This window comes from Lissotriton helveticus, chromosome 3_1, assembly GCF_964261635.1.
Source record: "Lissotriton helveticus chromosome 3_1, aLisHel1.1, whole genome shotgun sequence".
NCBI classification, from domain to species: Eukaryota; Metazoa; Chordata; class Amphibia; order Caudata; family Salamandridae; genus Lissotriton; species Lissotriton helveticus.
In genome coordinates this window covers 350026133-350041977 of record NC_136061.1, presented here as the reverse complement: position 1 = coordinate 350041977, position 15845 = coordinate 350026133, and the positions used below count along the sequence as shown (strand labels likewise).

The 15845-nt window shown below is 44.6% G+C and overlaps 1 protein-coding gene across 1 annotated transcript in view; it reads left to right on the top strand.

Moving 5' to 3' along the window:
- CPD (carboxypeptidase D) overlaps nt 1-15845 on the top strand; it is a 626198-nt gene that overhangs the window by 520483 nt on the left and 89870 nt on the right. Inside the window, exon 14 of the mRNA XM_078680013.1 lies at nt 13139-13274. Coding sequence (XP_078536139.1) covers nt 13139-13274 — 136 coding nt within the window. The remainder of the gene's footprint in view (nt 1-13138; nt 13275-15845) is intronic.

Here is a 15845-nt window from a genome sequence, read left to right as displayed (position 1 = left end):
TCTACACCAAACAGGCACAGGGTGAAAGAAAAAACTTTCCTTTTCCCCCGGGATAAGTATTTACCAAAGAAAGGTCCTTTCTTTCCATTCGCTGGAAGCAAATGGCCTCCAGCATGTTCCCGGCTGCATTTGATGATGTTGGCGTGCCATACGCACACTGACTTCATCAGATTGCTGAGGGAGGGTTTGGGGGTGGCAGCGGAAGCTCTTCTGCTGCCATCCCTGGTGGGAGGCTTTACAGGGAAGGACCATGTGGGTGGGCGCCAGCGCTTTCCCTGTTGGTGGGTGCGATGATGCCTTGGAGCCATCCTCGGCAAATGCCCCCCCATGTGCCCGGATACCTCCAAGTTGTCCTGGCGTACAAGGGGTTAAGGAGACCCAGTGTTCAAAAACATGACGATTCCTATTTTTGCCCAGATTACACCCAAGCTGTTCTAAAACTGAGAGTATTTTGTCAAAATTAAGCAAAAACTAAAGGCTATGAATATCAAATATATGCACATAATCAAGGGAAGGACGGGTAGAAAATTTAATAAGATCCTGCACCCACACTCCTCCAGAATCAATGTATGATATACACACAGTTCCTCAAGGAGGGGACGGGATTGGCCATATCAGGTGAAATCAACAGTCTGACTATCCGGAACACAAGGGGCCTGAGTGATCAGATTAAAGTGCCCTCACACACCACCCTATTTAACCTCCTCACTTGCACTCATCATACAGTTTTTTTGATCAAAAGATCTCCACCAAAGAGCTCACAGGCTTGTCCAGCACTGCAGCGCCGGCTTGACTAGTCACGCCCAATGTGAAGCATGACACCCTACCAGGTGTGTGAGAGCACTTTGATCTGATCCCCTGTGATCTGGATGGTCTGACTGTTGATTCCACCTAATGGGGTCAATTCATTCCCCTACTTGAGGAAATCCCCCCTCTGTGTGCTTCATGTCAAATATATGCTCCTTTTCCTGCCAAAGCTTTGAGTTGGTCACAATGGAATGTAATTCTTATTCACCGAGACACAGAAGGCCTGGGAATGGCTGGTCATGTGGGGGAGATCAGGGGCTAGCCGATCCCTTTACCTTAGAGGATTCTAAAGAATGTCAAGCAGATCTAATGAGAGAGCTATCTAGGGTATGGAAGTCCCAATGCACTAAGAGTAGAATTGTGGTCCGGATGATGAAACATTGGAATTGGAAGGCCGTGGTATCCCGGGAACCACGCAGGACCGGATAGAGCAAGCACAAAGCCCTAAGGATCACAGAATGAACTATGATCAGGTCAGAAATGGAATGAAGACGCCAGTTATAGAAAGTATCGTGTCCGCTAAAACCGTAGACATATACCAGAACAACTGCTAATCTGCATAAAAGGAGTATTCATGATCAATGATGGCTGGGAGAAAGAGCTGGGACTGCAATAGAAATTAGCTAGAATGTGCACTTAGTGAGAATGGGGCTGGATGGGCAGTTGAGCATCGTTTAAAAATTAGGGTGAGTGTGTTAGGAGTTTAAGGAGCACACAGTACCAAAGGTATGCACCGAGCTGAGGAGACAGCATTGCACATGGACGCACTGTTGCAACTTAATTGCTGGTCACTCACGTTGACCTTATTCAGGAAGGCCCTCAAACTTTGAACTAAAAGTCACTAGCACAGTGATTAGAATGACCACTTAGAATGTTTGAGGCGTTAATGAGTTCGTGGAATGATATAGAGTACATACGTATTATATGTATCTCAAATGGCAAGCCATTAATATTGCCTTCCTCCAAAAAACGTATTTGGTGGAAGAGGTCAAGGAAATGGTCTCAAAGAAATGGAGGGGACAGCTATGTTCCTCCACATATTCATCATATGGCAGAAGAGTATCAATCTGAATGGCTCCAAGGTTTCTGTTTCTGCATAGGCCATGGGTACAGATGTGGATGGCCGATATCTGGTGCTTTATGGATTACTAAACTGCACCGAAATATGTTTTGTTAGCACATATGCCCCAACTGCTCATAAATATATTTTGAAAAGATATTAGACTTGTGCACATCATAAATGGATACCCCAGTAGTGTGGTTTGAGGATTTTGATTGCGTAATTGAACGTACAAAGGATTGAGATCCAGCAAGGTTGCACACAAACCCTGCAATGGTAGGAGTACTTCAGTAGTTCATAAGTAAATTAGATTGTATAGATGTGTGAAAATAACTATATCCACTAGTGAAGGAGTATTCTTGTTACTATGCTACTCAGGCTCAAAATGCTAATGATCATGATTGGTACAGCTCTTAAGATGGAAGGTTTCTCTCGGACCATTCGCCCCTAATGTTTCAATATGCTGAGTAAGGACCACCTACATATACCATTTGGAGGTTAAACCCAGAAGCCCTGGGCTCCGACTGAATCTCAGATCAAATCAGGAACATTTATTTAGCGCACACATCACCTAAAGGTCTCATGGCACTGGCGGACGGCTCCTGAGTTGTCAGCATAAGAGCGACAGAGCTGCTGGTCGAACAGCCATGTTTTTAGATTCTGGCGGAAATGGTTATGGTCAGAGTTGATACGTAGGTGTAAAGGCAGTTTGTTCCACAGAGTGGTGGCAAGAAAGGAAAAAGTCCCACCCCTGTTTCTGACAGTACGTACTCTGAGCGGAGTGAGGAGGGATTTGTTACAGGATCTTAAGGGCCGGTTTGGTTGTTACCAGCTGAGTTTTTTGGTCCAGTAGCCCAGACCTCTATCATACATGTTTTTATGTGTTAGGCATAAGATCTTAAAACAGGTTCTCTTCTTTACTGGCAACCATTGAAGATGTCTAAGTCTGAGCTCTGAGGGGGATCCTGATGGAAGATTCAGCACCAGAGTGTGTGACGCCGGTAGAGCCTACCTCCAGCTTGTCGAGGCTCCCCTAAGGCTCGTTGGTGTGTTCCAGGACCGAGGGGCGGCCGGGCTTGGCTCCGCCACTGCAGCGCTCCACCCTGCACTTCCGGCTGGCCGGGCTTGGCTCCGCCGGTCGGGAGCCCACCAAACTACAGCCCCCAGCAGCCCTGTGGCCAGGTCACCTCCCACACCGTCAGCACGCAGCGCCAGGAGGCGCATAAGGCAGCAACTCCTGCCGAGGACCGAGTGGCAGCCCCAGAGAGTGTGACGCCGGTAGAGCCTACCTCCAGCTTGTCGAGGCTCCCCTAAGGCTCGTTGGTGTGTTCCACGACCGAGGGGCGGCCGGGCTTGGCTCCGCCGCTGCAGCGCTCCACCCTGCACTTCCGGCTGGCCGGGCTTGGCTCCGCCGGTCAGGAGCCCACCAAACTACAGCCCCCAGCAGCCCTGTGGCCAGGTCACCTCCCACACCGTCAGCACGCAGCGCCAGGAGGCGCATAAGGCAGCAACTCCTGCCGAGGACCGAGTGGCAGCCCCAGAGAGTGTGACGCCGGTAGAGCCTACCTCCAGCTTGTCGAGGCTCCCCTAAGGCTCGTTGGTGTGTTCCAGGACCGAGGGGCGGCCGGGCTTGGCTCCGCCGCTGCAGCGCTCCACCCTGCACTTCCGGCTGGCCGGGCTTGGCTCCGCCGGTCGGGAGCCCACCAAACTACAGCCCCCAGCAGCCCTGTGGCCAGGTCACCTCCCACACCGTCAGCACGCAGCGCCAGGAGGCGCATAAGGCAGCAACTCCTCCCTCGTCCCGCGAGGACGCGCGCGGGACGCGCCGGGCTAAGCCCGGGCAAAGGGCGGGCCCTCTGAGGCCCTTAGAGACCGCAGGAGACCGGACCGGGCCACCCCCCTGGTATTTACCTTTCCCTGCTTATTGAAGGTATTTAACTCCTCCTTGACTTATATGGTAAATAGTGGGTATCAGGCCTGATGGAGGTCAAAAGTAAAAGTAGGGTGGCGGTCAAAAAAACACCTATGCTCACTCGCTCAACTACCAGAAAACAAACTTTGGCGCCAACCCCTCTGCCCACCTTAACTGCAATCGATAGGATGCTGCAACAGACAATTGGTGTCGTTGTCAACGCTATTGAAAGTACTGAAAGAAGATTATCACTACCAGCTAGTATGTGTTTAATAAATCAAACATCACATACTGATAATACACATGTTAGCATTCCAAATGAGACAACAATGTCACATGATTCACTTCTATTGGAATCGTTTGCAGGTTTGCCAAGGTATGATTTAATACAATCTGATGTACCACAACTCTTAGATCCCACTGTTCCCGGTACTAGGGAGACTAGACTGTCTATAACACCTGACCTATCAGCCAGCATATTACCACAGCCCCTAATATCTAGTATTGTGTCTGTAACTAATGGGGATTTGGATGGCTATGCTACTAATCCTGTCATTCCAACTGTACAAATCAGTGATATCAGTCTGTCAAGCAGTGAAACTGATTGTGAGCCTGTACCCTCAAAAAGGAAATTCACCCAAAGTCGAAATAGGTTAATAATAAACAAACAGACCAAAATATACAGAAGGAAAAAGAAGAGGGCTATACAAACTCTAGATACCAATGAAAGAGAAGGTGTGATACAGCAGAACAGTGGAGGGAGACATGAAAAAGATATAAAATTACTGGAAATGCAGGCTTCTAGCAATGTCGAGGCGGTTAAAGAATGTCTCGAGAAAATGGTAAGGGTTTGCATTGCACCAGTGATGGAATCTCTGGAAATTCTAAGTAAAAAAATAGAAAACCTAGAGAAATTGTGAATAGCTAACTTGGATGTTCTAGAACAACTGGGTTCACAAATTAGATCTCATTCAAGCAATTTAAAATCTGGGAATCAGAGTAATGGTAAATTAAGTACAGTAAATTGTACTCCTAGTGTGCCCATTATGAAGGGAAATCCGGTACCCTCTACAAGTGGAAGGCAGAGGCCAACAACCACCGTCCCCAAGGTAATACGAGGGCAAAAAGTAGATGGGGCCCAAAGAAACATCAGTGAACCCAGCCCCACCTACAAGAGCCTACCTGTACCAAGGCGCCATATTGATAATGTCATCCCAGCCACTATCAATTTGCCACCTGATTGCAGACCATTTGTAGCGATAGTCGCGAATGTCCCAAAGTTGTTGCCTAACCAATTTGAAAATCAAGAAACCTTGAAAAATAAGACCTTGTATTGGTTGGTGAAAAATTGCGGGTTCCCACTACGAGGCGCGGAAGAGATCATAACTACACAAAGGGTAGGTTGGGTAGGGCCTAACAAAAAGGAGGTAGACGGGGACTGCATAATCATAAATTTTAGGACTACAGAATGGGCGAGAGATTCGATTTTACATGCACCTATGCCATCGAATCACGAATACAACATCACACTGTTCCCACTTGATTATTTTTATAGGAACCAGTCAGGAAGACAAATTATTACACAGCATCCAAGAGCGGCCTTTACTAAATATCCTAATGTTGTACCTATTTGTCCCCCCTTACTACCTAACCTGTATGATAACTTCCTGGTCCCAACTTCTAATAGATTCCAGCTGCTCACCTCACTTGAGGAGAATGATTGACTGAGCAATCCATCTTTGACATCGAGTTCTGGAAGTACTGTCATAGGTGATACATTACCTTTGGAGAAAGAGCTGGGTGATGAAAGCTGTGCAAATAATATAACTGAACCACAATCAATGTCATCACATACCATGCTGTGTATAGGCAATGTTGTAGATAACGATCCAACTGTAACCAATGATAATGTTAATGTTACTCCGACTGTAAGATTTGAGGTTTCAATCTTGTCTAATCACCCCGAAAGTACTGGAACTAATAATGCTGATTCTCTTGTATTTAATAGTTGGAATATAGCCGGAATTGCTTCTAAATTATGTACCCCATTTTGGGACAATTTCATCATATGTGGTTATGACATAATTTGTCTACAAGAGACATGGCATACTGGACTAATAGAAGTTGAGGGTTACACCTCCTATAATGTGGCAGCAGTAGCTTCCAAAGCTGGTAGAGCTAAGGGAGGTCTGCTGACTCTGGTTTCAACTAAATTGACAGAATTTACTCTTGGGGAGCATTCGATAGTTTGCCAGCATGCGTCTATTGTGCGCCTAAAACATAGTCATGGTAGGGATCTAATTGTTGTAAATTTTTATAATAATATTGTGGGCCCTAAACGTGATATGATTGTCCCCGATGTCGAATGCGCTATTGAAGCTGCATTCACTCTCTCTAAGAATAACTTTGTAATTCTGTGGTCAGGCGACTTTAACATCCAAGCCTGCAGATATGCCCCGGAAGGGGATATGTGGTCACCACGAGGATTATGTAGAGGGTGACAGTATTTATGTTAATCACTTCCCGCATAGTAATTATGGCAGCGCACTGAATAATTTAATAGCCAAGTTTAATTTGGAATTGCTCGATTGTACAAAAAACAATAATAATGAAATTTGTCCAACTTTTAGGGGGAGAGATGCCCATACCAATATTGATCATATCTTGGTGTCCAGTGGTTCAATTTTCACCAATGTCTGGGTAATAGAGCAGCCTGTGAGTGATCACAACAGCATCTCTGTGGAGTTAATGGGTTGGGGTCAAAAAAGCGTTGTGAAAAGTAAAGCAGTTCACGGGATTTCCGCCGAAAGACCAAATGGTACAAGAATCAAGTGGATTAAGATTGACCCTAATAAACTAACAAAGGATATTCTTGGTAAATGTACCAGAGAGGTTGAATACTGCCTTGCACCTAATGTGATAGCACCTGAGGTTCTCTCCAATTTTATGAAAATTACATGCACAGTTGAAAACTCCCTGTTAAAAAGAAACAGAAGTGTTAAAAGAAACAAAACTGTGTGGTTTGATAAACATTGTGCCGAGACCCTGAAAAAATTAAAGTGTACTTAATACTAAACCTAGAAATAAAGAAAGAGTCAGAGAAGAACGTACTAATTATAAACTGGCCCTGTCAATTAGGAAAAGGGAGCTACAGGACGAGGCCTGGAATAAACTCGATATGGCCGCTGTAACTAAAAACCATAAACTCTTTTGGGAAACGATTAATGGCCCATTCTTAAAGAATGAAAATACCCCCGAGGTCAGTTCCCATGTCAGCTGTCTTGCATGGATCGCACATTTTTCTGAGATTTTTAATTCGGATCTTAAATTTGATGGGCCTACCGTATGTTTTAATTGGAAGAAAATGCACTTGTTTTTAACCTTATACGAAGTGACAGATGCAATTAAAAATAGTAAGGGTGGTAAAGCACCCGGGCCCGATGGGGTACCCATGGATTTTTATAAGCATGAAATAACATTATGGGCCCCAATCCTAACTCGTTACTTTAACGCAGCGGTGGAAGATAAACTACCACTGACATGGGGCCAATCAATTATTATACCCCTTTATAAAAAAGGATCCAGGTCAGAGGCAAGGAATTATCGTCCAATCTCTCTTTTGGACTCGACAGTTAAAATCCTCAGTCGAGTCCTATTAGTGAGATTGGAAGCCTGGGTCGAGGAGAATAACATTCTGTCCCCAGTGCAGTATGGGTTTCGTAGGGGATTGGGAACAATGGAGCAGTGCATGAACCTGGAACTCCTAGTCGGCAAGTATACTAAAGCCAAATCTGGTAACCTTTTTTTATGCTTTGCCGACTTGAGTTCCGCGTTCGATCTGGTGGAACACGCACTGCTCTGGCCCATATTACTAACGATGGGCGCCCCCATTGAAATTATCCATCTGCTAGCTCGCTTGTATAGTAATTTATCAAGCAAAGTAAGGTTTGGAACAGATGGTGAGTGTACCCCCTTCTTTGAAGTTAAGAGAGGCATCCGTCAAGGATGCGTACTTGCCCCTCTACTATTTTCACTTTTTATTAATCATGTGGATACATTTTTAAAATTGATTAAATCTGATGCTCCAACTATAAATGGTAACCCCGTCCCCATCCTTTTATACGCGGACGATGCGGTCCTCCTTTCTAGGACACATAATGGACTACAACAATTAATTGACCAATTCCATATTTTTATTAAAAACAGAAACTTGAAAATTAATAAAGGAAAGACTGTTACTATGGTTTGTGGTAAGAACATTAGGAAAAATAAATCTTTTTTCCTAGAAGGAGAGAAACTAGAATCTGTTAATAGTTTTTGCTATTTAGGCATCACCTTTTCGGGAAATGGGAAATGGATTAATGAACAAAATAGTGTCCTTTTCAAAATGGCCCGGAATACAAACTGTATTTTTAGATTTGCTGCTAAATTAGGGGATCGAAGAATTCGTGAAATGCTAACCCTTTTTAATGCTAGATGCATCTCCTCAGCTATATACGGAGCTGGAATATGGGGGTATGATGTACAGTGTACCAAATCTATTCAGGTGAGGGAGAATGTGTTTTTAAAAAGATTAATCAGTGTTCCAGTTACGGCTTCAACGGAGCTAATACACAAGGAATTAGATATGTACTATATCAATGATCTAATTGCCCTTCGTCCTCTATCCTTATGGCGCTCAATATGGGCAAAAGAGGAAACCAAGTTTACGCAGGACGTAATAACAGATTGTATCAAACTTGATCGCCGTTCGAACATTCCTTGGCTGAAGCATATACATCATTGGTATAAAACTTTATATGGATTGGACATTTACAATGAATTAATAATGGACCCCATTTTATCAAAGCGGGAGCTGAAGGTCTCGTTTATGAAATTTACAGAAGAGACCAGGATGAAAAAATATACTAAACAGAGTACATTCAATCTTTACCAACAATATAATATGAATGTAGGCTTTCAATCTTATTTTGTAACAGTTAGTATTCCCTCCCATCGATTTGTTTTAACCCGCCTCCGCCTAGGAATTGTGCATCATCTTGTGGCTTTTCCTGTGCCTAAAAAACCTGGAACCTGTGTATGCCCATGTGATGGCAAATCAAAACAGGGCACGTGTCACTTTATGCTGTCTTGTACTTTTTATACTTTTTTAAGGAAATATTACTTGAAACCCATCTTTTTAAAATACAATACGCCTCATCTACAAACAGCAATGACACTAGTGTTTAACCTAGAGTCCCCAGATGTATGCTTTTATGTGGCTACTTATATTTTAAAATGTATTTCTGCAAGAAAATCAATTATTATATGAGTTCCTTTAGCTGCTAAATGTACTATGCACTTTAAAATTGATGCTGCTGAATCAAGTATTTGTATTTTGCACACATGTTTGTTGGACTAATTGCTGCTACTATTATATTTTTTGTAGGGTTGGCTTATCACTTGTATTTTATCATTGTTTTAGTTAATGGTTAGACTAGGTGCTGCTACTTGCATATGCACTTTAGAATTGCCAATTTGCACATTTACTAAATCTAGAGACAATATTTAGCACTTTAAATTGCATATTTGTACATAATTAAAGGTCGTAGGATTGCTAAAATCTTAAGCCAATAATTGAACGACCCAATGACTATGCTCTATTAATACTGCTAAAATGTCCTATCATGAGCGCTATTATGTAAGATTGTATTTCTTTTATTTCTTTTGGATAGCATAATTTAGTATTGTGTCAAATTTCTTTTAAATGTATGTTGCTATATGGTTGTATTTCTTTACAAACCGAATAAAGCATCTTTTGAATTTGAATTTGGATTATCAATTTGAATTCATAAATTCATCACTGTCTGCTTTGGGGGTGGGCAAGGACCGAGATTTGGAGGCCACCAGTCATCAGACCAGTGCTTGTGAGTCTTACCAAAAAGTACTTTCTCAGTCTTGCTTCCATTTAATTGTAGGTGGTTGATGTTCATCCATCTTTTTATGTGAGACATACAATTCTTAAAACGTGATTTTGTATCCATAGGGTTAGGTCCAAGGGTGATCAGAATCTGAGTATCATCGGCATATGACACTATGTCAAAGCCGTATGATCTGATCACCGTGGCCAGAGGGGTCATTTAACCACTTGGCTGCTAAGGCAATTCCCGCTGGGTGCTGAAATTTCCAAGATCCCATCCTACATGACGAGTTCACCTTGTCATGAGCACAGCTCCAGTGTGCCTCATGACGAGCTCACCTTGTCATGAGCATGCAAGAGGTTAAAATAAATAGCGTAGGGCTCAAAATTGAGCCCTGTGGCACTCCCATCTTAACAGGTCTGCTACATGAAACTAAATCACCAATCTGTACTGCAGTGACTCTATCTGTTCGATAGCTTTTAAGGGATTTCAGGGCCTTCCTCCTGACACCAATATCCTAGAGCCATTGTTCAAGAATGCTATGGGATATGTGTCAAAAGCTGCTGATAGACCCAGCAGGATGAGAATAGATGACTTTCCTCTATCCAATGCGAGTCGGAGGTTGTCAGTGACTTCTACCCGCGTCGTGTCAGTACTATAGACGGCCCTGAAACCAGACTGTGAAGGATCGAGTAAACCATGACTCTCGAGATGGTCTACGAGATGCTGGTTAACCAGTGACTCGAGTACCTTCCCGAAGTAAGGGAGCAGCGAGATTGGACGATAGTTGGTTAAAAGTTTTGGGTCTGCAGTAGGTTTTTTAGAATTGATCTGACTCTGGCTGCTTTCCATATCATTGGGACCACTGATATTGACAGTGACCTATTAAATAGATTTGTGATACTGTCAAGAAGCACTGGAACAATTTTAGACAGAAAAATTTGGTGACACAAGATCGGCTGGTGAGCCTGATTTAATTTTTTTCATGGCCTTGGCCACTTCCTCAGAGTTGTATTGGGAAAATTGCTCTAAGAGGGGAAGAGGCCAGCGGAGGAGGTATGGTCATGTAACCAGGTCTGTTATAAAGCAGATATCTGGTGTTTCCATGTCCAGAAGGTTCCAAAGCTCTAGCGCATGCCTGGGGATTGAGCAGGCATTCAGATAAATTGCCTTTAGCGGTTTGGTGGTTATGGTTTTAGCTAAATTACATTTTAGTTTGGTTGTGCAGGTGGTACAACATCCTTTAAACAGTGGTTTATGCATACAGGTATTAGCGATTTCCCTTAGGTCCACTGGTAGTTTAAGATCAGGTTTATTTACGTTTTTGAGCTCTTTACTAGAGTAAGATAATCTAGCCATACTGTGACATAGATGGGAAATCCGAAACAAAGATAAGAAGGTCCTGGCGACTGGCAGCGTCCTGGTAGACTGGGAAGCAATGAAGGTAGTTATGGGGACAGAATTTCTGGAGAAATTGTATGGTGGGAGACTAGCTTAGTAGCAGTGTTCACAGAGGTACAGTTGGCAACTTTGCAGGAATGTCAGATGCTAGACCCGACGGTGTGAGGAGAGTGCATGGAAACAAAACATAGGGTGAGAGAAATGTAGAACATCCTAGACGAGGTGGTCCTCAAAACAGACGCTGCACTAATAAGGAGATAAATCTGGCAGACGCTTGGATGCCTTCTGGAGAGGAAGTGGCCCCCTTGCGTTATGATGCCTGGAGCACCTAGACAGGGGCACGGCCTACACTCAAGTCTGCATAAATGACACTTTCAACAGTGCTTAAAACAGGTTTTTTCAGCCCCCTTTGCACTGGCATAGAGACATATTAGAAGTTGATAACATACCCAGAGTCACAGCTGAACAACCAACAAACTTGAAAGCAGGTATTACACAGACAGAGTTGACAAATTATCAAGAGTTTACTCCGAGGAAGTTTCCGGGCTCGGATGGTTGACTGGCAGAGTGTTATCATGCTAATATCAGACACAGGTTGGTTCCTAATCAGCATGAGGGAAGCTATTGTGGTGATGGTGCCTAAGCCAAGTTGGGATCTCAATCACAGGTAGCAGCCTACAGACAATTATCCACGATGTTGAGGTGAAAATATTACCAAAAGTTCTGGAGAACAGATTGATTAATATTGTGACCGGTGAATTGTCTGCATGAGGCGTAGCACATTATTAAATTTAAGAAGCTTGAGCGATGTCCTACATGAGACAGCTAATACCTGTATGAGGTGCTAAAGGCGCTAGTTGCGCTTGATATAGAAAAAAACGTTTGACACGATAAGTACATATGTGTCTCCTGAGACGAATGAGAATTAGCCCTATCTTCAAACAATTTATCTAGATATCATGTACCAACCTGGTGGCCAGAGTAAGGTCTGGTACCACTGTGTCTGCTGAGTGGAGAGGATCGCCAGGTTGGACTGTCCTCTTGTCATTGTTATTCACTTTGGTGATTTAGCCACTGGCAATTAAGTTGTGGGAAGTACTGCACGATTGGGGCAACATGACTGGCGGGGTTTTGCATGCAATCTCACTATACACAGCTGATGAGTCGGTGTATATTAGTTAGCCAGACAGATACCTGCCTATATTGATGAGAGAATTATACAGGTTTAAAGATCGGGCTGATGGTCAATAAATTAAAACAGCGGTTTCTCTCATGTTCCCTGAGATGCAGAGCACTGGATGAGGTTCGCTGGCTAGGACTGTGATGTGACACAATCCGATATAGGTGGCTCATAGTTCTCCCTCCAACCCCCAAAAAACATGATTATAATATGGGTAGAGTGTTGCAGGAACTGTGGGACTCTGTGCCTTTCTGGAACATCCTCCGGGGGAAGAAAAGCAGGGTACAGCTAGAAAAGATCAGCAAGAACGAGGCCTGAGGCTACCGGACCAGGTTCTCAAACTGCACATGTACTCTCCTTTAACTGACAAGCAAAACTAATCCTACAGCCTCCATGGTAAATGTCCACCTGACAAATCGGCATGTATCGGCTGGACTTGTGAGCAGCTGCAATATAGAGCTCTTACTTTTGCTCCCGAAAGTTGCAGTCACTCCATGCATTACTCCTAACTATAGAACATTACTCCTAGCTATAGAAACAAGCTGGTAGAAACAAAAAATATAAATATTTCAGAGATCCAACGTCCCTGCTTGTACCCAGAAAAGTATCACTTACAGAATTTGTTAGCATTCAGCTATTACATTCATTATATTATTTTCTTTCAAGACAAATTACCACTCTGCATCCTGTTTGTGCTCACAACTGATAAATGTAAGGTGTAATCTAGGCATAAGACAATTGTCAGCACTCTGTCATCATGCTCTTCCTCTTAGGAGTCGCTTCCACTTTCTAGCAAGGACTGAAGTAAAACATTCGAACTGAAAACATTTTAGATTAATTTTGACGCCTCTTGCTAACTTGTTTCTTTCACTCCCTAGCTAATCGATCAGACGAGAATTGTGATTGTACCATCAGTGAACCCAGATGGAAGAGAGCGTGCACAGGAGAAAGACTGTTCATCAAAGATTGGGCAAACCAATGCTCACGGCAAGGACCTGGACACAGATTTTACAAGTAAGAATTAAGCCCAGTTGGACAGTGCTTAATAACCCCTATATGTGGTGGAGTGCTAAAGAGAGTATCATCATGTAAAACAATGCTAGGATTAACAGTTTTTTTCTGATAGATATGTCTAGCTGCTGATTTGTCACCTTTTGACTATTCCCCAGGCATCAGACTGGATCTGGAATCTTTTGAGCAGTACTGCGTACGGGTAGGTAGTACTGTATGGCTCCACCCGGATGCCATTTCACTCCGGAAATGACTTGTGGAGCCTATATAGGCAACACTCTTGTGCAATGACATCCGTTCCTTTCTTTCCGAAACACCAGAAACTGATCCAGAGCTTTGTCTTGTGTTTTTTTTTTTGTTACCTTATCTAAAATAAAATTATCTTTTTCAGTGTGCCAGGGACATGTCGCCTCACAAAATAAAAGTAAGGACTGTCGCAAACAAAGGTCTGTGACAGACCATCACCAGGTTTACGTGTGGGGCCTGAGGTCGAGCCACAATTCTAAGCTCTGTAGTGACTGTTCGTCAATGAACCCAAAAGCCATACAAGACTATAAGGCTAAACTCTACATCTCCATGCACCAGAAGACTCCTCAACAAGACTGGTCCCCAGTTTGTTCCCATTTGAGATCCAGAAATTGCATGAGTCATTCCAGTTGTCTGTCTTCCTCAAAGTCCTCAGGTAAGATGAAGAAAAACACAAGAAATCTAAGCTGACTTTTGAGTCTTCCCACCTTTCCCACTCCCCAAAGTAGGCAAAAGTGTGACGCCATAGTTCTCGATCTTTCTCCCGAAGTTGTTCGATTTAGGAGCTGATCCTGCAGCTTGTTCCAAACACAAACCAAGTTTCCGTGGCATTCCACCACTCCTAAACAGATTGAAGACTTCTGGGAGACCATGCTCCATCGCTTTGGATCCTTGTCAACTCCCTCTGGTACACCTGTGGGCCCAAGAGAGCCTAGAGCTTCTTCACCCTGATTACACTCGGCCCAGGTTGGAATACCCCTCCACCCCCAGCGGGCCAGTCTCAAAACTCAACTAAGCATCTCTGTCCATGAAGGTTCCAGGCACTTCAGTGCCGATGCTCAGTCCATTGGCGCTGGATAAAGAGGCTCCAATTGCCTTTTTCAATGAAGAGTCAGTGCCGGTCCGACCTCAGCCGAGCTTTGCCGCTGTTGAGGCCCCACTTCCTCCACTTGGTCTGTCTCTACAGTTACCAGCGCACACCTTGTGTTGATTTTTCGGCATGGGTTCAAACAGTGACTATAATGCAGGTGACTAGATTGGTATATGACGACCTGCAGGAGGCTAGTGGCTCTGATAATTTCCCTGAGACAGGGCTTCTCTCACTCCAGGGCCAGGCTAATGAGGAAAGTCAGTCATGCACCATGGTTATGCGTAGAGTGGCTGGGTATTTCACTTTCAGGCCCCACCAAGGAGGCAAGACCAATGTGTCTACGGAAGTCCTTCCGCTTTAGAAAATGTCCAACGAGTCCTACTTAACCTTTGAGGCCTTCATGATGCTTTATTCGGGGTATGAGAAAACCTTGCTCAGGCCTTCCGGACAACCGCCAGATAGCACAGCGCCACCATCCGGCCCTAGGCAACCCAGCATTCTTCTCAGCACCTCTTCTGTGAAAGCTTGGTGGTGCAGGGATTGGCCAGCAAAACTAACCCAAACACATTCCCGGGTAATCCCCCTATTAGGAAGCCTGAACAGGTGGAGACCATCTGCAAAATGGTCTCCTCCTCCACCCGCCTGGCACTTCGATCTGTAAATGCCTTGCAGGGGCGCTATTCCCACTTCTTTGGGGCGCTATTCCCACGTCATTGGGATTGGGTGCTTCAAGTCCTCCCAAGTGTCCCTGATGATTTCCGACCTGTCCTTGCCCAGGCTATACAGGACGGTCATCACGCGACCACGTTCACAATTCATTTGACATGGACTGTATATATTTAATTGTGCAAGTCATTGGCACCAATGGTGCCATTATCTGCAACGCTTGGCTGTGGTCCACCTTTGATTCTTGCAATGTCCAGTCATCCCTCATGGACATGCCGTTTAATGGCACTCGCCTGTATAGGTACAAGGCAGACTCCACTATTGAGCAATTGAAGAAAAGGGCCACTGCACGGTCCTTGGGATTGTCTGCCCCGCCTCACCAGACCCATCATCCCTCCCGCACTTTTACGGCTTCTGCAGAGGTACTCCATTCCCCCAGCCAATCCACCCTCCACAAGGCTCCAGCAGTTTTCACTGTCGTGGCTGTGGAGCCCACCACCCCTGCTATTAAGTTCACCAGACTGCCCAGGCTGCTACCCCCTCCCCTATCCAGCCCCGGCTACACCTGCCAAACCCCTTCAGTGTGTTCTTCGTGGTGCACAGCCACTCAGTGGGACATTTCTTGCTGTGTTGGCGGGCAATAACATCAGACGGGTAGGTCCTGCAGATTGTTCTGAGGATATGCCCTACCTTTCATTCTCTCGACCCGCTGCACCTTCCACCAACCCCTCCCCCCCACCCCAACCCCCAGCGACTGACAGAGGACCATCTCATGCCATTTTGCAGCAGGA